This window comes from Ranitomeya imitator, chromosome 3 (assembly GCF_032444005.1).
Source record: "Ranitomeya imitator isolate aRanImi1 chromosome 3, aRanImi1.pri, whole genome shotgun sequence".
Taxonomy (NCBI): Eukaryota; Metazoa; Chordata; class Amphibia; order Anura; family Dendrobatidae; genus Ranitomeya; species Ranitomeya imitator.
Genome location: NC_091284.1, coordinates 89038310 through 89063705, shown reverse-complemented (window position 1 = coordinate 89063705; position 25396 = coordinate 89038310). Strand labels below are relative to the sequence as shown.

The 25396-nt window shown below is 43.9% G+C and overlaps 1 protein-coding gene across 4 annotated transcripts in view; it reads left to right on the top strand.

Moving 5' to 3' along the window:
- Positions 1-2673: 2673 nt before the first annotated feature.
- Positions 2674-25396, top strand: part of P2RX5 (purinergic receptor P2X 5) — a 105619-nt gene continuing 82896 nt past the window's right edge. Inside the window, exon 1 of one of the 4 annotated variants that reach the window (XM_069761090.1) lies at positions 2674-2886. In XM_069761090.1, the coding sequence (XP_069617191.1) occupies positions 2750-2886 (137 nt within the window). In that variant the 5' untranslated portion in view covers positions 2674-2749. The remainder of the gene's footprint in view (positions 2887-25396) is intronic. The other 3 variants (XM_069761091.1, XM_069761093.1, XM_069761092.1) reach the window with 3 other exon arrangements.

The following is a 25396-nucleotide window of genomic DNA, read 5'->3' as shown; positions in this document are numbered from 1 at the left end:
CACATCCTGTTTAGTCATCTCTGCTGTTAAATATAGATTACACTTAATAGCACTTAATAGCAGAAAAAAATACCTTTATACCTTTTTATATAATTGGACTTTTTACTCCTCTTTTTCTTTATGATTGTTGCATTTAATAGCAGGCAGTATATAGCATAGTCAAAGAGTTGAATTCTCCTTAGTTCCATGCAGCCATCACTAAGGAGCTTACTGCATACTGTTTTATTAGCGTCTTTAAAGTGGTTCACCGTTACCTAAAAAAACCCTTATTAATTGCCCAACATCATAAATTAAAAATGTATACTTACCTCCCAGACCCGAACAGGTCTCATTCAGATGTCCTTTTTTCACGTGCAAGACCAACTGATCGAGTTTCATCACTGTTTATTTGTTTGAGTTTCATCCGAGTGTCATCAGTTTTTCTTGTAAGTGAAAGAAAAATGTCTCTATTCTTTTCCTAGGCAACAGTCCATAAAAATCAGATCGCACTCTGATGGTGTCCGATTTATTTCATGGACCCATAGACTTGCATTGTCGATATTGATCCGCCACCACCCCGTTCAAAATCAGAAATGTCGACGCGATTTTCCACACACCACTTGGTCTGTGGAAAATCATGGACATGTAAATGACCCCATTCACTTTTGTAGGTACAAGAACAAGAATAGCATTTGTACGCAAAAAACGGAAGTCTAAATGAGGTCCATTAGAGAAATTCATGGCTTATCAATAAGTTATGTTATCAAGGCCAAAACAGGGGTCTGATTACTGTGACCCCGTCGATTGTAATAACCCTGTGTAAGGTGTTCTAGTTCAGTGTTGTGCCACCATCTCATGTTGGCTCTGTTCGACTTTCTCCACAGATTATTATAGTAGATGGCCAATCATGTGGGCTCTAGATAAAGTCAAAGTGAGTTAACTAAAGGTACCTTCACACTGACCAACTTCACAACGATATCTCTAGTGATCCGTGCCGTTGCAGCGTCCTGGCTAGCGATATCGTTGTGTTTGACACGCAGCAGCGATCAGGCCCCTGCTGTGATATCACTGGTCGGAGCAGAAAGTCCAGAACGTTATTTTGTCGCTGGATCTCACCCTGACATCGCTGAATCGGCGTGTGTGACGCCGATTCAGCGATGTCTTCACTGGTAACCAGGGTAAACATCGGGTTACTAAGCGCAGGGCCGCGCTTAGCAACCCGATGTTTACCCTGGTTACCAGTGTAAATGTAAAAAAAAAAAAAACACTTCATACTTACATTCCGGTGTCTGTCGCGTCCCTCGGCGTTCTGCTTCCCTGCACTGTCATCGCCGGCCAGCCGTAAAGCAGATTACAGCGGTGACGTCACCGCTGTGCTTTACGGCCATCCGGCGCTCACAGTCAGTGCAGGAAAGCACAGCGACGGGGGACAGACACCGGAATGTGAGTATGTAGTGTTTTTTTTTTTTTTATATTAGCACTGGTAACCAGGGTAAACATCGGGTTACTAAGCGCGGCCCTGCGCTTAGTAACCCGATGTTTACCCTGGTTACCAGGGGACTTCGCATAGTTGGTCGCTGGAGAGCTGTCTGTGTGAAAGCTCTCCAGCGACCACACAGCGACGCTGCAGCAATCGGGATCGTTGTCTAGATTGCTGCAGCATCGCTAAATTTGACGGTACCTTTAGAGAACTTTCCCAGCACCACTGCCACTTTATTCTACCTCCAACGATCAAACATTGATGTCTTATCGGTGTCTCTCCTAAAAAAAAATCCTTGATTAACAGAAAATGAAAAACCAACCACATAAAGTTTTATGAAGTGTATTATCTACCCATAAAGAGGCATTAGAGTTCACGACTCGAAAGAAATGTGAAGTCAATGACTACACTAATGTTTAAGGCTACTTTCACTACTTCTGTGCATCATTTCCCATCTCTTATAGGGGCTTCAATGTAAAGTCCGAAAAACTGGATTCAGACAGAAACCCGAGAGAATATAATTATACACACAAAATCAAAATATGAAAATGGCTTTTTCTTCTGGCTCTCTTTTTTATGCCGGACAAAATAGTGTAGTCTACAGGGCTATTATGTCCGGCATAAAAGATGGACACCGATGGGAAAAAATACTGAATCCAGTGGATATTTCTCATGTACCAATGGCTGCTCTGTGCAAACTCTGGGTGACCCCCCACAAGGTATAAGGCAACACGATTTTGGAAAGATCCGATGCTCTTGAGAATTCTCATAAAACGTAGATTTTTAAACGTTTTTGGAAAAAGCTATGTTTTATCCCTATGAGAATTCTCTGGATCTTTCGGAACCCATGATGGAAAAAAATTGGCAAATGGAGACGAAAGTTGAAGACTTTGGACTCCGATGCTTCATCATACAATGGTTCCGTCAGCTATAAAGAATATGAAATAAATGGCATCCAGAAGGAAGGCCCCAACGGAGAGACACAAACCTAGTGTGAAAGTTGCCTAACAAAAAAAAGTGAGAATTCAGATTGGTGTAGATCCAAAACCTCATCAATTAAAGATGGCGTGAATAATTTATTACAGTAGTTAGAGGGTGTACTGACAGTGACCCTGGGATCTCCCTCACCCTGGCACCTACTGTGATGGCCGCCCTACTAGGCGCACATGCAGACAGCAGCGGCTCAGGGTCCAGCTGTCTCTTTCTCATGTTTCAGCACTTGTGCCGGAATCAGAGCTGCATTCCCTTCCTCTCTCTGCCTCATTCACTGCTGCAATGTGAGCAGACAGAATGGGGCAGGTCGAATGGAAAGGCTTGTTCATGTCATTCTTTGACTATAAGACTGAAAAATATGTCATTGCCAAGAACAAAAAGGTGGGGATCTTATTCCGTATTGTTCAGCTCGTTATTCTGGCGTATTTAGTGGGGTAAGAACTCTTTATCTTATTACTGTATATTAATATACTGCATGCCTGTGCTGATACACACTGCCAACGTGCTGGGTATATGCTGACTGTACTGGAGCAGTGCAGAGTTTGTCATTTGGCACAAGGTATTGTCATATTGCAATGTATTTTCAGTAGTTTTACATGGGACTGCCTTACCAACTAAAGTCACACAATGCCATCCCCAAAAATTAAGTAACCCATTGGTGGACGTTTTATAAGGATTTCTCCTTGTCATTCTTTTCATTCTCCCTTGCTACATCTGTAACATAATGTATAAGCTCCTCGTCATCTGTACTGTATACGTAATCAAACAATTTATATGATACGATACAAACATAATTTTGCTTCTTGTCTCCGTCTCTAAACTATAGCGAACGTCCCCATCATACTTCCAGATCATTATCTGCAACGGATTAATTTTATATGTAAAGTTATTTTCTGGAAATTTTCTGTACTTTATGTTTCGATGCATTTCCCTTTGTCTTCATAAGTATCAGTGTGGATTTCGGGGCACAGAGGGAATGAAATACACCAGAAGATACATTAGACATCAACTGCACTTGTGGTTTAATTTAGCAATAATTTAGTAAGTCATTTTAGGACGTCTTCTCACTTTTAGCAATTACTAATCTCGGCTGCAACGATTGTGCTGTGCCAATATTATAATATATTCATTATACTAAGTACTAATTCGTTACACATTTCCTGCATGCTCATTTTTACGGCAAAGTTTGGGTCAAATTAGTAATAGGGCAGGTGCAGGCGACCATTTTCTCCACCTCCGAGAATATCGATCTGATTATGCTAATCACGTATTGATCAGAGTTTAATCAGAGTGTGATCGGATTTTCTCGGAGATAGAGTGAAAAAAAATTTTCTCCACCTTTTCTATAATGTCAGCCTGTGAAAATCCATGGTCCAATTTTTTCCGTAGAGTTGAATGAGTGAGTACAATTCGATTCTTGGAAGCAAATTGTTCCGGCTGCAATTTTTTTCTCAAACCAAGGGTAAAAATACCCTTCTATTAAAATATAAATCTTTATCGGTATACATTAAAATACCCTTAAAGGGATTGCCTACTACTAGCAGGAATGTAAAGCTCATAGAATAACGAGGGTTATCAGTAAAAATGAAGGAATAGCACTCGTCCTGGTTGTATAGGTGTCAGCACGAGTCCTTAGAAGAATGTAATATCAAAAAACGACCTATCAGGTTTTTGCGTTAAATGTATTTGTTAAAATATTTGGAAATGGTTTTTTTTATTTCACTCTGTTTAAAAAATTTTTTTCCGAAATCTTGCAATTTTCATACTGACCAATGAAGTCATTTTTGACTTATACTTCCCGTACTTTAAAGAAGACTTTTCAGAAGTTTCATTATCCTCAGAGGTAGGATTACAACAGCAGGAAATACCATCATAGACAGCTGATAACACAGGATCCACCATTCACAATGATGTTACAGCTCACCTCCTCAGCCTCCCTGCTCAATTTCCATGCACATGCTCACTAGATGCTTCAAAACAAAAAGCAGGGTGGGAGTCTATTGCTGCTCATATTCATGCGAATTCACTGAAAGGACAGAAGGTTTGAGGCTAGAATAGCAGTCAATGTGAAAACTGCAAGAGTCATTATTTGTGTTCATATATACTGTAGTGATATAAGAAAAATTAACATGTAACAAATATATCTGATTTAAGGGTAGGTCATTTTATGATTAATCTGTCCCGAATTAATTTGCTTCGCTGACGTGTCTGTTCTAAAAAATACTTGCATTACGCATGAGAAAATTATTCTGGAGCATGGTGTGTTCCTCTGTTATTCCTCCGCGTACTGTACCAATGTATTGGAAAATGGGTATAAGCATTCTTCTTGTCAGTGGGCTATATCCCCACACAATTAGACACCATCCAATCACTTAGCGATAAGGGGATCATCCGATCGTCAATGGCAAGTTGTTAAATTATTCATACATTTCCAAGAAGAATAACAGAGGAAAGACCTAATGAAGGTTTTGGGAAAGGTGCTTTAGAATTGTTTTACTCTGGTTTTACTAAATAGACATGTCAGGAGAACTGACGGGTATTGTTATAAGTGACGAGGTTACACTCATCCCCACCCTCTTGTTGTTTGAAACCTGTCAAACATGAATCAGAATTGGGAGAAGGTAAATTAACTTCTTGAGGTAATGATCTTACCTGATGGGTGAGGTTTGCTGAAAGAAAATTGTAGAAAAACCTTAGGCTGCGATCAGAAGAGTATATAGAAAGCATGGGGCCCCATAGCAGAAGTTCTAACTGCGGAACCCCCATGATTATCGGGGTCACAGAAGGACATATCTCACAACTTTCCAGCCTTGAGGGTATGTGCACACGTCAGGATTTTTTCCTGGCAAAATCCTGAGAATTCTGCCAGAAATCCACGTGCTTTTTTTGCGCGGATTTCTCGTGGAATTTGCGCGTTTTTTGTGCGGATTTTTTGCGTTTTTTTTTTTTTAATTTTCCCGGAATGTCCTTTTTGATAGGAAATCCGCAGAAAATCCGGAAAAAGATAGAGCATGTCCGGATTTTTTGCGGGATGCGTTTTTTTTGCGGAAAAAAAACGCTAACATATGCACAAAAAATGCGGAATGCATTCTAAATGATAGGATGCATAATGTTAGCTTTTTTTAGCGGATTTATAGCGTTTTTATGGCGAAATTCCGCAAAAAAACGCTAAAAATCCGGACATGTGCACATACCCTCAAATTGTAATTTTCCTCCTGCTGAAGTCCGAGATTCCTCTTTCGCTGTCCTAATAAAGTATGATGCAAACAACAATGCCCCCCAAATACAGTATGATAGCCCCATGGTGAAGTCGTCCACATGCACAGTATAATGACACTACTGTACCCCACCTCAGCTCCCAAGGCAAAGTATGGCGACACAGCACAGTATTATCCCCCAACTGTGACCCTCACAAAGCCCTCCATGCAGTATAATGGGCCTACACACATTATAATTGCCCAACACCTCTACACACTCTATAATGTGCCTCCATACAGTGTAATGACCTCCACACAGTATGCTGGACCCCATGCAAACCTTGTATAATTGCTTGCATACCATGTAATGGTCCCCCTCATAGCCCTCTAAATCTTATAATGGCCCCACATAGCCTTTTTATATAGTATAATGGCCCATATAGTCCTCCATATAGTATAATGTACAGCCAGCGTAATCCATCATGTAGTATAATGCGCACCCGACATGGTCCTCCATACAATATAATGCACCCCTTACGGTCCTCCATACAATATAATGTACCCCCATGGTTCTCCATACAATATAATGCACCCCCATGGTATTCCATGCAATATAATGCACCCCCATGGTCCGCCATACAATATAATGCACCCCCATGGTCCTCAATACAATATAATGCGCCCCCCATAATCCTCCATATATTATAATGTGCTCCCTATGGTCCTCAATATAATGCACCCCCATAGTCTTCCATATTATATAATGCGCCCACATGGTCCTCCACACTATATAAAGCACCCCCCATGGTCCTCCATACAATATAATGCCTGCCCATAATCACCACTGGCTGCGATCATGGTAATTGTCCTTTTTTCATACAATGATTAGTCCATTTTCTGCATTTTGTAATACGTTGAACCTTATTTCCTATTTGCAACATTTTTCTTTGTTCTTTCCTTTATTCTCTTTTTAAATGCATTTGAGTAGTAAAAATTGTAGTTCAGATTGACATGGATGGAGGGGTTATTTGAGCCAAATATGGATGCTACTCCTGATAGGCTAGTTCTGGTGTTCTAACTGAAAGTTGGTCACAATAACGTTATCCGTGACCCATTTTCTCCCCAGGTTTTGTGGCATTTTGAAGTGTTTTTTCCTATTCACTTCATTTCAAAAGTAAAACTTTCCTGATATTATTATTATTATTTTTATTACATTGGGTACGGAAAGTATTCAGACCCCTTTAAATTGTTCACTCTTTGTTTCATTGCAGCCATTCGGTAAATTCAAAAAAGTTCATTTTTTTCACACTAATGTAAACTCTGCACCCCATCTGGACTGAAAAAAACAGAAATGTAGAAATTTTTGCAAATTTAATAAAAAAGAAAAACTGAAATATTAGATGGTCATAAGTATTTAGACCCTTTGCTCAGACACTCATATTTAAGTCACATGCTGTCCATTTCTTTGTGTTTCTCCATGAGATGGCTCTAATCCTTGATTGGAGTCCAATCCTTGATTGGAGTCCAGCTGTGTTTAATTAAACTGATAGGACTTGATTTGGAAAGGCGCACACCTGTCTATATAAGACCTCACAGCTCACAGTGCATGTCAGACCAAATGAAAATCATGAGGTCAAAGGAACTGGCCAAGGAGCTCAGAGACAGAATTGTGGCAAGGCACAGATCTGGCCAAGGTTACAACAGAATTTTTGCAGTTCTCAAGGTTCCTAAGAGCACAGTGGCCTCCATAATCCTTAAATGGAAGAAGTTTGGGACCATCAGAAGTCTTCTTAGACCTGGCCATCCAGCCAAACTGAGCAATCGTGGGAGAAGAGCCTTGGTGAGAGAGGTAAAGAAAAACCCCAAGACCACTGTGGCTGAGCTCCAGAGATGCAGTAGGGAGATGGGAGAAAGTTCCACAAAGTCAACTATCACTGCAGCCCTCCAACAGTCGGGCCTTTATGGTAGAGTGGCCCTGTAAGGGGTATACCGGGACTGTGTGATACTCTACTCCCTCCCTCCATGTAGATGTTACCTTTATGTAAAACTGTATATATATATATATATATATATATATATATATATATATATATATATATATATATATATATATATATATATATATATATATATCTATGTTTTGCTGACACATAATGATGAGCACAGGGAAAGAGTAGTACCCTGTTCAACCCACTAGATGGGGCCCATGACACCGTATTATAATAAGTGGTGTAACTAGTTAACTGTAGGAGGGGTTAGCTGGGGGATAAGGCAAAAACAGTTCGCTAGCTAGAGCAGAGGAGCTAGGGAGCCCAGACAGCTCGGGTGGGCTTTGGCCTCGAGCCATCCAGGAGCCTCGTAACGTTTAAAGGAAGGACTCATCCATCCAGGGCTCGGTGGACAGAAGTGCAGCTGAACCAGCACAGGCTACAGCAGTGTTGAAGCAGCAGTAGCAGCGGGCCCACATCAGTATGGGGATGCAGGTCTCTCAATATGTGGCAGATCATCGCATAGGCTGATGCCCTCAGATCTGGTCGAAATGGATGAGGGAACCCCTAAGTGCAGAGAATCTGTACAGGGAGGATGCCTCATTACCGCAAGAGGTGGTATGACCCGGGCACATACTGAAGGGCCAAGAAATGAGTGCAGGGAAAAGGAAAATGTGAGCTGTAAGGAACCCTATGCAAATGCTATGTCTGTTAAGGATGTGCTGTGCAAAGAAAAAAGTAACGTTTTATGCTTCACGTTGCAACTGGACTGTGTCTCTGTTTGTACACAAACAACCAGAGGGGACCTCAGGTAACGGAGAGAAGGCCCAGAAGGTGCAAACAATAAAGAGGCAAGTACATTGACCATGGGACGTTATCTGCATGTGACGGAAGACCAGAGCATGCAAGATCTGCTAATCTCAGCCACGATTACGGCCCTGGCTCTTCCTCACAGCCCGACGGAAGCCTCTCTTCAGTGCAAGACATATGAAAGCCCGCATAGAGTTTGCTAAAAAAACACATGAAGGACTCCCAGACTATGAGAAATAAGATTTTCTGGTCTGATGAGATGAAAATAGACCTTTTTGGTGGAGTAAACCAGGCACTGCTCATCACTTGCCCAATACAATCACAACAGTGAAACAAGGTGGTGGCAGCATCCTGCTATGGGGTGTTTTTCAGCTACAAGGACAGGACGACTGGTTGTCATTGAAGGAAACATGAATGCGGCCAAGTACAGAGATATCCTGGATGAAAACCTCTTCCAGAGCACTCTGGACCTCAGACTTGGCCAAAGGTTCACCTTCCAACAAGACAATAACCCTACGCACACAGCTAAAATAACAAAGGAGTGGCTTCAGAACAACTCTGTGACCATTCTTGACTGGCGCAGCCAGAGTCCTGATCTAAACCCAATTGAGCATCTCTGGAGAGACCTGAAAATGGCTGTCCACCAACGTTCACCATCCAACCTGACTGAACTGGGGAGGATCTGCAAGGAAGAATGGCAGATGATCCCCAAATCCGGGTGTGAAAAACTTTTTGCATCATTCCCAAGAAGACTCATGGCTGTACTAGCTCAAAAGGTGCTTCTCCTCAATACTGACCAAAGGGTCTGAATCCTTATGACCATGTGATATTTCAGTTTTTCTTTTTTAATAAACCATATTTTTCAGACTATAAGATGCACTTTTTTCCCAAAATTTTTTTGGGGGAAAATGGGGGTGCGTCTTATAGGCTGAATGCACTTACCAGGAGACACATCCCAGGCTGATGTGCGGCAGTTTCGCAGATGATCGGTGGTGTGGGGGCTCTGCCGACATTTGTGGAAATCTGATGCCACGCATCAGCCTGGGATGGATGTGTTGGGGCTTTCACAAAATGGCAGAGCCCCCGCACCACCGAATCTGCTGCACCAGCCTGGGATGAGCCAGACCACCGAACACCTCCTGTGAACCCGCTCCACCAGCGCTCCATATCACACCCTACCCCCCAGGTAAGCTGAATAATTTGGACTGTGAGATGAACCCTCATTTGACACATACATTTTTTTCCCTATTTTTCTTCTGAAAATTTGGGGTGTGTCTTATGGTCCGGTGCATCTTATAGTCCAAAAAATACGGTACATTTCATTTTTTTCAGTCAAGATGGGGTTGCAGAGTGTACAGTAATGAGAAAAAATGAACTTTTTTGAATTTACCAAATGGCTGCAATGAAACAAAGAGCGAAAAATCTAAAAAGGGGTCTGAATACTTTCCGTACCCACTTGCAAAGTTAATCCATAATGATCCAAGCACATCTTCTTTATAATAAAAAAAACTTTTACTTTATTCAAAACCTCTTAAAAACATTGTTAGAGATCAAGACATTTCCTCTCCTGAGCAGGATATCAAGTCAGGAGTTTTGTTTTTTTACTCAATATGATTAAGACCCACACATGGGTCAAAATGCATAAAGTTTTATTCTCATGCGGGACTAGTTATCCCAATCTGTCTTGATCTCCAACAATGTTTTTAAGAAGATTTGAATAAAGTAAAAGTTTTTTATTATCAAGAAGATGTGCTGGATCATTATGGAATAACTTTGCATGCGAGCTTGAACGCTATACCATGCACCTTCGTGGATAACTGCACCTGCTGTGGACACTTCAAGGGTGAGATGATGAACTTTTTTCTTATACACTGCTCAAAAAAATAATAGGAACACTAAAATACCAAATCCTAGAGATCTCTGAATGAATTATTCCAGTTGCAAATTTTTATTCATTTCATAGTGGAATGTGTTCAGAACAATAAAACATATCAATTATCAATGTAAATCAAAATGAATATCCCATGAAGGTCTGGATTTGCAATGATACTCAAAATCAAAGTGAAAAATCAAATTACACGCCGACCCAACTTCAGGGGAAATGCCTCATGGCAAGGAAAAGATGCTCAGCATTGTGTGTGGCCTCCACGAGCCTGTATGACGTCCCTACTGTACAATGCCTGGGCATGCTCCTGATGAGGCAGTGGATAGTCTCCTGAGGGATCTCCTCCCAGACCTGGACTAAAGCATCCACCAACTCCTGGACAGTCTGTGGTGCAACATGACGTTGGTGGATGGAGCGAGACATGATGTCCCAGATGTTCGAGATCGGATTAAGGTCTGGGGAACGGGCTGGCCAGTCCATAGCTTCAATGCCTTCATCTTGCAGGAACTGTTGACACACTCCAGTCAAATGAGATCTGGTATTGTCCTGCATTAGGAGGAACCAAGGGCCATCCGCACAAGCATATGGTCTCACAAGGGGTCTGAGGATCTCATCTCGGTACCTAGAGGCAGTCAGGCTACCTCTGGCGAACACATGGAGGGCTGTGTGGTCCTCCAAAGAAATGCCAGCCCACACCATTACTGACCCACTGCCAAACCGGTCATGCTGAAGGATGTTGCAGGCAGCAGATCGCTCTCCACGGCATCTCCAGACTCTGTCACGTCTGTCACATGTGCTCAGAGTGAACCTGCTTTCATTTGTGAAGAGCACAGGGCACCAGTGGCGAATTTGCCAATCCTGGTGTTCTGTGGCAAATGCAAAGCATCCTGCACGGTGTTGGGCTGTGAGCATAACCCCCATTTGTGGACGTGAGAAACTCAGGCCATCCTCATGGAGTCAGTTTTTAACCGTTTATGCTGACGCATGCACATTTGTGGCCTGCTTTAGGTCATTTTGCAGGGCTCTGGCAGTGCTCCTCCTGTTCCTCCTTACACGAAGGTGGAGGTAGCGGCCCTGCTGCTGGGTTGTTGTCCTCCTACGGCCCCCTCCATGTCTCCTGGTGCACTGGCCTGTCTCCTGGTATCGCCTCCAGCCTCTAGACACTACGCTGACAGACACAGCAAATCTTCTTGCCACAGCTCGCATTGATGTGCCATCCTGGATGAGCTGCACTACCTGAGCCACTTACAGTGGGGCAAAAAAGTATTTAGTCAGTCAGCAATAGTGCAAGTTCCACCACTTAAAAAGATGAGAGGCGTCTGTAATTTACATCATAGGTAGACCTCAACTATGGGAGATAAACTGAGAAAAAAAAATCCAGAAAATCACATTGTCTGTTTTTTTATCATTTTTTTTACATATTATGGTGGAAAATAAGTATTTGGTCAGAAACAAACAATCAAGATTTCTGGCTCTCACAGACCTGTAACTTCTTATTTAAGAGTCTCCTCTTTCCTCCACTCATTACCTGTAGTAATGGCACCTTGTTTAAACTTGTTATCAGTATAAAAAGACACCTGTGCACACCCTCAAACAGTCTGACTCCAAACTCCACTATGGTGAAGACCAAAGAGCTGTCAAAGGACACCAGAAACAAAATTGTAGCCCTGCACCAGGCTGGGAAGACTGAATCTGCAATGGCCAACCAGCTTGGAGTGAAGAAATCAACAGTGGGAGCAATAATTAGAAAATGGAAGACATACAAGACCACTGATAATCTCCCTCGATCTGGGGCTCCACACAAAATCCTACAGTGCCAGACGTGTCCCACTGCTTAAGCCAGTACATGTCCGGGCCCGTCTGAAGTTTGCTAGAGAGCATTTGGATGATCCAGAGGAGTTTTGGGAGAATGTCCTATGGCCTGATGAAACCAAACTGGAACTGTTTGGTAGAAACACAACTTGTCGTGTTTGGAGGAAAAAGAATACTGAGTTGCATCCATCAAACACCATACCTACTGTAAAGCATGATGGTGGAAACATCATGCTTTGGGGCTGTTTCTCTGCAAAGGGGCCAGGACGACTGATCCGGGTACATGAAAGAATGAATGGGGCCATGTATCGTGAGATTTTGAGTGCAAACCTCCTTCCATCAGCAAGGGCATTGAAGATGAAACATGGCTGGGTCTTTTAACATGACAATGATCCAAAGCACACCGCCAGGGCAACGAAGGAGTGGCTTCGTAAGAAGCATTTCAAGGTCCTGGAGTGGCCTAGCCAGTCTCCAGATCTCAACCCTATAGAAAACCTTTGGAGGGAGTTGAAAGTCCGTGTTGCCAAGCGAAAAGCCAAAAACATCACTGCTCTAGAGGAGATCTGCATGGAGGAATGGGCCAACATACCAACAACAGTGTGTGGCAACCTTGTGAAGACTTACAGAAAACGTTTGACCTCTGTCATTGCCAACAAAGGATATATTACAAAGTATTGAGATGAAATTTTGTTTCTGACCAAATACTTATTTTCCACCATAATATGCAAATAAAATGTTAAAAAAACAGACAATGTGATTTTCTGGATTTTTTTTTCTCAGTTTGTCTCCCATAGTTGAGGTCTACCTATGATGTAAATTACAGACGCCTCTCATCTTTTTAAGTGGTGGAACTTGCACTATTGCTGACTGACTAAATACTTTTTTGCCCCACTGTATGTGGGTTGTAGAGTCAGTCTCATGCTACCACGAGTGTGAAAGCACAACCAAGATTCAAAAGTGACCAAAACATCAGCCAGAAAGCATTGGTTATGAGATGTGGTCTGTGGTCCCCACCTGCAGAACCACTCCTTTATTGAGGCTGTCTTGATAATTGCCAATAATTTCCATCTGTTGTCTATTCCATTTGCACAACAGCATGTGAAATTGATTGTCAAACAGTGTTGCTTCCTAAGTGGACAGTTTGATTTCACAGAAGTTTTATTTACTTGAAGTTATATTCTGTTGTTTAAGTGTTCCCTTTAGGCCATGTTCACACAGTGCGTTTTTTACCGCGGAACCGCGGCGGTTTTGCCGCTGCGGTTCCGCAGCTGTTTTCCATGCAGGGTACAGTACACTGTACCCTATGGAAAACAGGACACACTGTGCACATGGTCCGGAAATTGTAAAAAAAAAGACGCGCTGAATAGCTCCCGGAAAAAAGAAGGAGCATGTCAATTCTTTTTCCGGAGCCGCAGCGGTTCTGCACCCATAGACCTCCATTGTGAGGTCCAAACCGCAGTAAAACCCGCAGATCAAAAATATATCTGCGGGTTTTACTGCGATTTGATGTGCAGAACCGCTGCAGCAGGAAGTGCGGGGAGCGGGCGGAAGTGCGTGGGCGGAGTGTGGCTGCCCCCCCCGTGTTCCGATCCCGCCCCCCCGTGCTCCGATGCCCCCCCAGTGCTCCGATGCCCCCCCCCAGTGCTCTGATGCCCCCCCCGTGCCCTAATCTCCCCCCCTTATACTCACCCGGCGTCCCGGTGTCCGTCCGGCCGTCTTCTCCCTGGGCGCCGCCATCTTGCAAAATGGCGGGCGCATGCGCAGTGCGCCCGCCGAATCTGCCGGCCGGCAGATTCGTTCCAAAGTGCATTTTGATCACTGAGATATAACCTATCTCAGTGATCAAAATAAAAAAAATAGTAAATGACACCCCCCCCTTTGTCACCCCCATAGGTAGGGACAATAAAAAAAATAAAGAATTTTTTTTTTTTTTTTTTTCACTAAGGTTAGAATAGGGGTAGGGGTAGGGTTAGGGGTAGGGTTAGGGGTAGGGTTAGGGTTAGGGGTAGGGTTAGGGTTAGGGGTAGGGTTAGGGTTAGGGGTAGGGTTAGGGGTAGGGTTAGGGGTAGGGTTAGGGTTAGGGGTAGGGTTAGGGGTAGGGTTAGGGTTAGGGGTAGGGTTAGGGTATTTTCAGCCATTTTAACCCTAAAAAAATTCCTAGAAAACACACAGACTCTGGCTAGAAAACTGCATTAAAAAAACGCATCAAAAAACGCATCAAAAACGGACCAAAAAAGGACCAAAAAAAGGACCTGCGTTTTCTGCCAAGAGCTGCAGTTTTTTAAAAAACAGTCAGGAAAAAAAAAGGATGGAAATCCTGAACGTGTGAACATACCCTTATTGTTTTTTTTAGCAGTGTATTTCCGTACCCACTGTGTGTTACATAACACAGTAATAGGACAGTAATAGGACCTTATTTCCAGTATCTCTGCGATACATAAACTTAAAAACTGTAAAGAGAAAAAAAATCAAAATGCCATAACTGTGGGTTTTTTGATTGCTGCAACTCCTCAAAAAAATGCAATAAGGAGCGATCAAAGCATCGTATCTACCCCAAAAATGGAATGAATAAAAACATAACGTCGAAACTCGAATAACAAGCCCATATACAGTTTTATTGAAGGAAAAATGATATGGGTCTTGGACTTAAACTAATTTTTTTTTTTATTACAAATATCTGATTTTTTTTTTCACCACTTAAATTTAAAAAATGCAAATTTGGTATCGTACTGATCTGGGGGATCATGTTTCCAGATGATTTTACTGCAGAATGAATGCAGTAAAAACAAAACCCCCAAAACAATTGTGGAAATTGTGTTTTTTTTTGCTATTTTGTTCAGAGTGTCATTTGCATAATCGTCATGATTCTTTCACATGAGAGAAGCTACGGCCACCTGCACAAGCACTTAGAGTAGGTAATAAAGATTACAGTGGAACATAGTTGGCCTCTCTCAGCAGTGTCTTATGGCTGTGGTATATCTGCATTTTTTTCATGGCAGCTATCAATCATTACTGATGGGCAGAATAGTTTTAAGATCATTTTTCATTCAAAGTTTATGTTCAGTCTATGCCCCAGCTCCTCAGAGTCCCTCCTTCCTCATGAGATCTCACACTGCTCATTACAAGCTGCAGCTGTCAGTCAGTCCGTGTGGGCAGAGACTAAATACACTTGGGGGAAATCACCTTAATAAGTCATAATATTTTTGTGCACCTTGGAGGTTGAGCACAAATATTTACACTTTTGGCATTTACACGCCAGTCTCAGCCAGCTACACCATTATTGGCAAAGCATGGGTGGAGCAGGGGCAAGATGGGGCATGGCTATGTCCGCAGATCGATTTAATAAAAGTGATGTCACTTTAATCCAGAAATGGAGTCTAGGCTCCGATTGGAGCACATTTCCAGCTAACATGCAAGCCAGTTAAGAGATATGCCTAATTCATTAAATGGTGTTGACCTCAGTGTGTAAATAAGGGCAGACAAAAGGACTCAGCCCCAATCTAGGTAATGGGTATGTAATGATGGTGATTTTTTTTAAATGAAACCTGTCAGCAGGATGAACCTCCCTCAAGCTGCATATATTGGCATTCAGTTCTTTTAAACCTAAATACATCAACACCTTTATATCTTTTATCTGTTGCTGCCTTTCTGAGAACTCATCATTTTAATAGATATGCAAATGAGGCTTTAAGTGCTTGGGAAGTGCTTGTCAGAGCACTTCCCAAGCCTATGCCTCCCTTAGGTTGTTTCCCTACCCAGCCCCGGACTAGGTTGTTTCCTACCCAGCCCTGGACTCTTTAGCCTGATTTATATCTCACTCTCTGATTTCCTTTACTAAAACCTGATATTACACAGACAGTAAGTTGTCAATTATTCCAAAGAGGCGTGTACTTGGTGGTGAAACAGCCTCAGGAAGCAGAGTCTTAATGTCTAATTTGCATAATAATGAAAATGTTAATTTCTCAGTAATGCAACAACAGATAAAATATATATTATGTAAATAGTTTTAACTTTCAAAGACCTGACTGTCCATATATGAGGTTTGGGGAATGGAGGGTGTTGACTTACTGACAGATTCCCTTTAAAAGGAAATGTTACCACTTTGTACAAATATTACCAGTGAAAGATTTTAGTGACCTCATTGTTCTATCTTCTGCCGTTCTGCCGTTTCTATAAACATAAGGATGAATGACCTCGGGGAGATCAAAACATCCATCACCGCGGAGACACCATCATGTGTTTCTCAACGCAGTGATCCAGAACACTGCCCCCATCCCTTATGGGAAATATGCAAATGCATGTAGAAAAGCCGCGGAGACACCATCACGTGTTTCTCAATGCAAGCAATAAATAGTCAGGTCTTTCACCGGGAAGGAACAACCACGGGAAGGGCAGCATCCAAAAAGGAAAAACACCTATAAGGGATGGGAGCAGTGTTCTGGATCACTGCATTGAGAAACACGTGATGGTTAGGGTTGAGCGACTTTTACTTTTTTAGGGTCGAGTCGGGTTTCGCGAAACCCGACTATCTCAAAAGTCGAGTCAAGTGAAATCGGCCGACTATGCCCAATGCAAAGTCGGCGATTTTTGAATTTGTCCGATCCGTTTCACTCAAGCCTAGTGATGGTGTCTCCGCGGTGTTGGATGTTTTGATCTCCCCGAGGTCATTCATCCTTATGTTTATAGTCATTTTACTAGGCACTGCTCCTAATAGCCAGTTTCCTACTCCACACTGATGAGGGACAAATACCCCGAAACCGCTGTCTGTGGATGGATACTGTTGTGAATTCCGCTCTTGGGCTCCCTCCGGTGGTTGTAAGTGGCACTTTTGTGAGTTCTGCTCTTGGGCTCCCTCTTGTGGTTTCAAGTGGTATGGCTGCCCCTCGGAGTTAGCTGTCATCAGCTGCCTCCACTTATCGTCTCTTCTGCTCGGCTATTTAGGCCTGGCTGTTCCTTCAGCCAGTGCCACTTGTAAATGGTTCCTGGTTGGATTCACATCTCTTTGGATTTCCCTGTTATCCTGACCAGTTCAGCAAAGCTAAGTTTTTGCTTGCGCTTTTCTGTTCACAGATTGTGGACTTATCCGTTCAGTGCTTTCTATGTTTGTCCAGCGTTATCAGTATGAATTAATTCTGTCTTGCTGGAAGCTCTGGGAAGCAGATTAAGGCCATGTTCACACAATCCTTTTTTTAATGCGGAACCGCCGCGATTTTGCTGCTGCGGGTCCGCAGCTGTTTTCCATGCAGGGTACATTACAATGTAAGAAGGAACATGATTAAGGGAGCCTAGTCTCCAGAAACGCGTTGAGATTCTTACCCATATGGTTGTGCTGAAGTCTGTATCCTCCATGTTTAAAGTTTGTTAATAAAGAAATCGTTTTTTTACGGACTCGGTGAAGCTGGACATTTCTTTCTTTTTTTACATTACAATGTACCCTATGGAAAACAGGAACTGCTGTGCCCACATTGCGGAAAATCCCGAAAAAAGCCGCGCTGAATAGCTGCGGTAAAAAAGAAGTACCATGTCACTTCTTTTTGCGGAACTGCAGCGGTTGTGCACCCATTGACCTCCATTGTGAGGTCAAACCCGCAGTAAAACCCACAGACGAAAAAAATATCTGCGGGTTTTCTGCGGTTTGTGGTGCAGAACCGCTGCAGCAGGAAGTGCGTGGGCGGAGTGTGGCTGTCCCCCCGTGCCCCAATCCCACCCCCCCATGCTCCGATGCCACCCCCCATGCTCCGATGCCCCCCCGTGCCCTAATCTCCCCCCCTTATACTTACCGGGCCTCCCGATGTCTGTCCGGCCGTCTTCTCCCTGGGCGCCGCCATCTTCCAAAATGGCGGGCGCATGCGCAGTGCGCCCGCCGAATCTGCTGGCCGGCAGATTCGTTCCAGGCACATTTTGATCACTGTGATAACCTCTCAGTGATCAAAATAAAAAAAAGGTAAATGCCTCCCCCCTTTATCACCCCCATAGGTAGTAACAATAATAAAATAAAGAATTTTTATTTTATTTTTTTTCCCCCACTACAGTTAGATCTAGGGTTAGGGTTAGGGGTAGGGTTAGGGTTAGGGGTAGGGTTAGGGGTAGGGTTAGGGTTAGGGGTAGGGTTAGGGGTAGGGGTAGGGTTAGGGTTAGGGGTAGGGTTAGAGTATTTTCAGCCATTTTAACCCTAAAAAAACTTCCTAGAAAACAGACAGACTCTGCAGAGAAAACTGCATAAAAAACTGCACTAAAAACCGCATCAAAAAATGCATCAAAAAATCGCATCAAAAAACACACCAAAAAGCACCAAAAAACGCACCTGCATTTTCTGCCAAGAGCTGCGGTTTTTATTGCAGAAAAAACAGCAGGGAAATCAGGAACGTGTATTATTAACATGGCCTTACCCTCCACACCTTTAGTCAGGTGTGGAGATTTTTTTTGTAAACTCTGCGTGGATTTTTGTAGTGTTTTATACTGACCGCACAGTATTCCATCCTGTCCTATCTATCAAGCTAGACTGGCCTCCTGTGCTCATCCTGGTTTCATTCTGTGTATGTCTTTTTCCTCTCCACTCACAGTCATTATTTGTGGGGGGCTAATCTATCCTTTGGGGATTTTCTCTGAGGCAAGATAGTTTTCCTGCTTCTGTCTTTAGGGGTAGTTAGCTCTTAGGCTGTGACGAGATGCCTAGGGAGAGTTAGGAGCATTCCACGGCTACTTCTAGTGTTGTGTTGAGCTTAGGGACTGCGGTCAGTACAGTTACCACTTCCCTCAGAGCTCGTTCCATGTTGCTCCTAGACCACCGCATCATAACAGGATACCATGTTTTGGCATAGGTGGTTTTCCCTTTTGGGATGCTGCCCTTCCCGTCCTTGTTCCTTCCCTGTGAAAGACCTGGCTATTTATTGCTTGCATTGAGAAACACGTGATGGTGTCTCCACAGCTTTTCTACATGCATTTGCATATTTCCCATAAGGGATGGGGCAGTGTTCTGGATCTGGTTCAGAGATGGTCAATGGATCAGATCGGTGTCCTTCCAACCAGAGCCGAAAACCCCTAGGTTGTTTCCTATAAAATCATAGATCAGTGTCCCTCGTGATGGTGCCATGATGAATTGGCTGCAGTCCTTTCTCTTGTCTGTTGGGTGTTTTGCAGAATGTATGGCTGGTAGCTCTGTGTAAAGGTACCATCACATTTAGCAACGCTGCAGCAATCTAGACAACGATCCCGATCGCTGCAGCGTCGCTGTGTGGTCGCTGGAGAGCTGTCACACAGACAGCTCTCCAGCGACCAATGATCCCGAAGTCCCCGGGTAACCAGGATAAACATTGGGTTACTAAGCGCAGGGCCGCGCTTGGTAACCCGATGTTTACCCTGGTTACCAGCGTAAACGTAAAAAAAAACAAACACTATATACTTACATTCCGGTGTCTGTCCCCCGGCACTGTGCTTCTCTGCACTGACTGAGCGCCAGCCGGAAAGCACAGCGGTGACGTCACCGCTGTGCTCTGCTTTCCGGCCGGCGCTCAAAGTGCAGAGAAGCACAGCGCCGGGGGACAGACACCGGAATGTAAGTATGTAGTGTTTGGTTTTTTTTACGTTTACGCTGGTAACCAGGGTAGACATCGGGTTACGAAGCGCGGCCCTGCGCTTAGTAACCCGATGTTTACCCTGGTTACCAGTGAAGACATCGCTGAATCGGCGTCACACACGCCGATTCAGCGATGTCTGCGGGAGTCCAGCGATGAAATAAAGTTCTGGACTTTCTGCTTCGACCAACAATGTCACAGCAGGATCCAGATCGCTGCTGCCTGTCAAACTCAACGATATCGCTATCCAGGACGCTGCAATGTCACGGATCGCTAGCGATATCGTTCAGTGTGACGGTACCTTTACTTCAGTCTCCCAGGATGTGATCTCTGAGTCTTTTTATACCCAAGGCATGTAAGCTATTTTTAGAATTACCCAGGGTCTTTCAGTCCAACCTCAAGATAAGGTAAACAATGGTGATGGGATTAAGTAGCACTATTAGCATATAAGCACACATCAATAAACAAAGCTTAACACACCCTATGTACAGTCACTATTACAGACTTAAGGTACCGTCACATTAAGGCTACGTTCACATTAGCGTTACGCTAATGTGCGTCGCTGTTGCGTCGGCGACGCAGCGGCGACGCGCCCCTATGTTTAACATAGGGGACGCGTGCGTTGTTTTGGTGGCGTTTTTCGCCACGTGCGTCGTTTCCGACGCTAGCGTCGGACGCAAGAAAACGCTACATGTAGCATTTTCTGTGCGTCCGATTTTCGTCAAAAACGACGCACGCGTCGCAAAACGCGCGCGTTTTTGCGCGCGTTTTTCCGTGCGTCGCCGCTGCGTCGCCGACGCAACGGCGACGCGACGCTAATGTGAACGTAGCCTAAGCGACGCTGCAGCGATATAGACAACGAGCCGATCGCTGCAGCGTCGCTGTTTAGGTCGCTAGGAGACGTCAAACACCGGCAACAGCTGAATGATGCAGGAGCGATCCAGTGACGTACTTATTGTTCTCGCTGGTTGTTAGCTCCATGAAAAACCATTGCAGGCATCATTGCTTTTGCTGTCAAACATGACGAATCACGCCGACCTGACGACCAAATAAAGTTTCAGACTTCTAGCTACGACCAGCGATGTCACAGCGGGATCCTGATCGCTGCTGCGTGTCAAACACAACGAGATCGCTATCCAGGACGCTGCAACATCACGGATCGTTGTCGTTCTCGTTGGAAAGTTGCTCAGTGTGAAGGTACCTTTACACAGTATGTTAGATAGTATATCAGTTGGCAAGTCTGTCTTCTTGACCCACCAGACATAAACACTTAAATTCATAAGCCAATACACAGATAAAAAGCCAGTTCTTTTGGTTTTTGCAAAAACATGGTTGTCTGGGAAATTTAGATACAATCTGGTTTCTTCACACCCCGAAACAGCTGTCTGTGGGTTGATACCATGTTTTGGCATAGGTGGTTTTCCTTTTTGGATGCTGCCCTTCCCGTGGTTGTTCCTTCCTGGTTAAAAACCTGGCTATTTATTGCTTGCGTTGAGAAACACGTGATGGTGTCTCCGCGGCTTTGCTATATGGTTCTGCCATTTCTGCCGTTTGTGTACTACAACTTTTACTTATTTTATGCCAATACACTGTGTGCAATTACATTCTCTTCCATGTAACTTTTTGATGCAGTTGCTGGCAGTGTACAGTATATTATTTCATTGTGCCAAAGATAGATCAGGGTGGTTAAAGGACAGAACAAGGGTATAATAATACTACAGGTAAGATTGCCAAAGACAGATATCGCTTGCAATGCTTCCGCAGAGGCAATAGTCAAGTCCAGGACAGTAATGATTAATTCACTAAGGCGTTGGCTTCACAGTTAGGTTAAGTCATTTATGGGATTAGCTGGAGTCCTGTAACAGATTAATTGTCATGACTCACTATGAGTGGCTTTTTGATTTGTGACACTCTTTAACTAGTGGTTTGGGAGAACCTTAAGGTACTGTCACACTAGACGATATCGCTAGCGATCCGTGACGTTGCAGCGTCCTCGCTAGCGATATCGTCCAGTGTGACAGGCAGCAGCGATCAGGCCCCTGCTGTGCTGTCGCTGGTCGGGGAAGAAAGTCCAGAACTTTATTTCGTCGCTGGACTCCCCACAGACATCGCTGAATCGGCGTGTGTGACACCAATTCAGCGATGTCTTTGCTGGTAACCAGGGTAAACATCGGGTAACTAAGCGCAGGGCCGCGCTTAGTAACCCGATGTTTACCCTGGTTACCATCCTAAAAGTAAAAAAACAAACAGTACATACTTACCTACAGCTGTCTGTCCTCCAGCGCTGTGCTCTGCACTCCTCCTGTACTGGCTGTGAGCGTCGGTCAGCCGGAAAGCAGAGCGGTGACGTCACCGCTCTGCTTTCTGGCTGCCCGGTGCTCACAGCCAGACCAGAGAAGCAGAGCGCCGAGGACAGACAGCGGTAGGTAAGTATGTAGCGTTTGTTTTTTTACTTTTTAGGATGGTAACCAGGGTAAACATCGGGTTACTAAGCGCGGCCCTGCGCTTAGTTACCCGATGTTTACCCTGGTTACCGGGGACCTCGGGATCGTTGGTCGCTGGAGAGCTGTCTGTGTGACAGCTGTCCAGCGACCAAACAGCGACGCTGCAGCGATCCGGATCGTTGTTGGTATCGCTGCAGCGTCGCTATGTGTGACGGTACCTTTAAGAGAAGAACTGCCAACCTGAAAGTCAACTACCACTCCAATAATTCATCCGAGATGTGGTGATCACTAACGTATGTTCACATTTTGCAGATGAAGAGAGTTATTGCTTTATTTAATAGATTTTCCACTTTTATATGAACAAACCTAATTTACTTTGTCCATCAAAATCTCAACATTTTAAATATCTCTGCTCAATGGCAATGAATGTATATATCAAGCAGCACCAGTATAGACCTAACAAGCTAATGTTAAGTAGTGGTTGTAGTGGATCCGGTTGAAAAATAAAATAGGAAATATATGAAAACAGAATGGAAACAAAACTTTTATCTGTTAAATAGATGACATAATGAATGGCCATGATCCATTTCCCATAGACTTTCACGGATAGAACATTTATCCATTATAATCTATGGGGCTATTGACATGTCTGTGTTTTGTTTGCAGAATGTAAATCTGTGCAAAAATCATGGAGACGTGCAATTTTTTATCAACATCACAGATGAAAAGGGCCAATACAAGACAGTAGGTCCATGAAAATCACTGATGGCACACGAATGGCACTTGTGGATTGTAGCATGTAAAAGGGTGTTCCTAAACAATGTGTACGAGTGCCTACAGTGTTCCTAAGGCTTAGGCTTCATTCACATGTCAGTGATTTTTCTGGCACCTAACAACAACAAGCTTTGTTCATCATTGTTTTGGATCCAACTGTTATCAGTGTTAGCAAAATTGAAAATAAGGTCGCCAATTCTGAAAGACTCCACCAACAATACTGCCAGGGCTCGTTCACATGACTTTATTTTTGGTCCAAGTGCTGTCTGTGAAAAAAACGGATCACACTTGGACCAATGTTTTTCAACGAGGCAGTGCAGATTAGCGTTTGTTTGTTTATTTTTGCACCGACCGAATGGGATTGTGAAAATAAATCGCAGCATGCACTCGCTTCTTTGGATGAGACTTGCCTATTCAAATCTATGGGCGCGCCAATAAAAAAACAGAAGCCACAGTCTAACATCTGATTTTTATGGATACGTTGCAATTCTGTAGCATAGGAAACTGTAAATTATTCTGTAAATGATTGATAGCTGTTCCGGGGCGGCCATCAGGGCATTACTGCCCTGACTGGCGTATGAGGCCCGATGACCAGAGAGGGGCCCGCATCGGTTCAGTTAAACTCTATAGACCGGCCCGCACGGCAATAGTTTAAATCTGCCAGTCAATCGGAGGCTGGCAGCTGACGTCAGCGCTCACGTTGCCGGCGTATGACGTCATTGTCATTCACCGGCGAGTGCGCACTGGAACGGCGAGGACGGAACTTCACCGCAGGAGAGCAGCAAGGTAAGGAGAACGTTTTTTTTTGTTTGAAAGCAGTACAATGCAGGATGGGAGACACAGGGGGAACAATGGAGACACAGTGGGCAAGAATGGAGACACGAGGGAAAATAGAGACACGGGGCAAGAATGGGGACACGGGGGCAAGAATGGAGACACGGGGCAAGAATGGAGACACGGGGCAAGAATGGAGACACAGGGGCAAGAATGTAGAAACAGGGGGCAAGAATGGAGACATGGGGGTAAGAATGGAGACAGATGGGGCAGGATCATGGGGCAGGAAGGAGACACGGGGCAAGAATGGAGACACAGGGGGCAAAAATGGAGACACAGGGTGCAAGAATGGAGACACAGGGGCAAGAATGGAAACAGATGAGGCAGGATCACAGGGCAAGAAAGGAGACACGGGGCAAGAATGGAGACACAGGGGGCAAGGATGGAAACAGGGGGCAAGGATGGAGACACAGGGGGCAAGGATGGAGACATATGGTCTGGACATGGTGTGGTGGTATTTGTTCCTTGTATGTGGTATTATAGGTCACTATGTGGTGGTAATATGTGGTCTGGACATGGTGAGGTGGTATTTGTCCCTTGTATGTGATATCATTGGCCATTTAAAAATTGAAAAATAAATAAAAATATACCTAAATTGTATTGGTTATTATAACAAATGAATAATAAGTTAGAGTAGAGTAGAGCTGGGCCAAAAGAGTCTACCTTGTCGTGGTGGAGGCTAAAAAAATCTTTTGGCCAAAGCAAAAGCTGCTGGCTATATGTGTGATCTGGTGATGGGAACTGTTAGCCTGGGGTCACACTTGCGAATTCAATGCGAGAAACTCGCATCAAGTCCCGGTACTGCCGCCGGCACTCTGGACCGGAGTTTGCAGCTGCATGTATTTCTATGCAGCTGTGCGCTCCGGTCCCGAGTGCCGGTGGCAGTGCCACGACTTGATGCGAGAGACTCACGCAGGTTTCCCGCATTGAACTCGCAAGTGTGAACCCGGCCTTAAAGTGTGATTGGTGAGAAGTGGAGTTTAGCCAAGAGAGAGCGGTGGGGCTGTGGACAGTTCAAGGGGTGGAGCCTGGGCAGAGTCTCAAGGGGGGCCCCGAAAATTCCTAGTGGCAGCCCTGCAGCTGCTGCTGTAAAAAAAAAAAAACAGACTGCACATGGACGACATGTGAGAAAAAAAATTGACTGAGTTTTCTAGATGAAATGCTGAACGATTTTGTTATACACTCATATGAACCTACCCTCAAAAGTCAGTTCACTATGTTAAACCAATAGTATCAAGTGAAGAAGGGAGACATAATTATAACTACCAGTGGTCTGTAACCACATTAGTTGGTTAACCTGCACAATGATAGCCATAAAAAATACAAAAACTTTGCCCAAATTGCTATTTTTTTTGTTCATCCTGCCTTAAAACATCTGAGTAAAAAGCGATAAAAAATGTTAATGTTCCCCAAGCAACCCTGTTAAGTTAAATCCCCTCCAGCTTCCATGCACATACCCAGATTTCCTCCAGGTCAATGATAACTTGCAGCTACAGTTCTGCTCAAAAGTTTACATACCCCAACAGAATGATAACACCAAAACTTTTTCTCCACTCATAGTTATTGGTTGGGTGGAGCCATTTATTGTCAAACTACTGTGTTTTCTCTTTTCAAATTGAGTCCCCA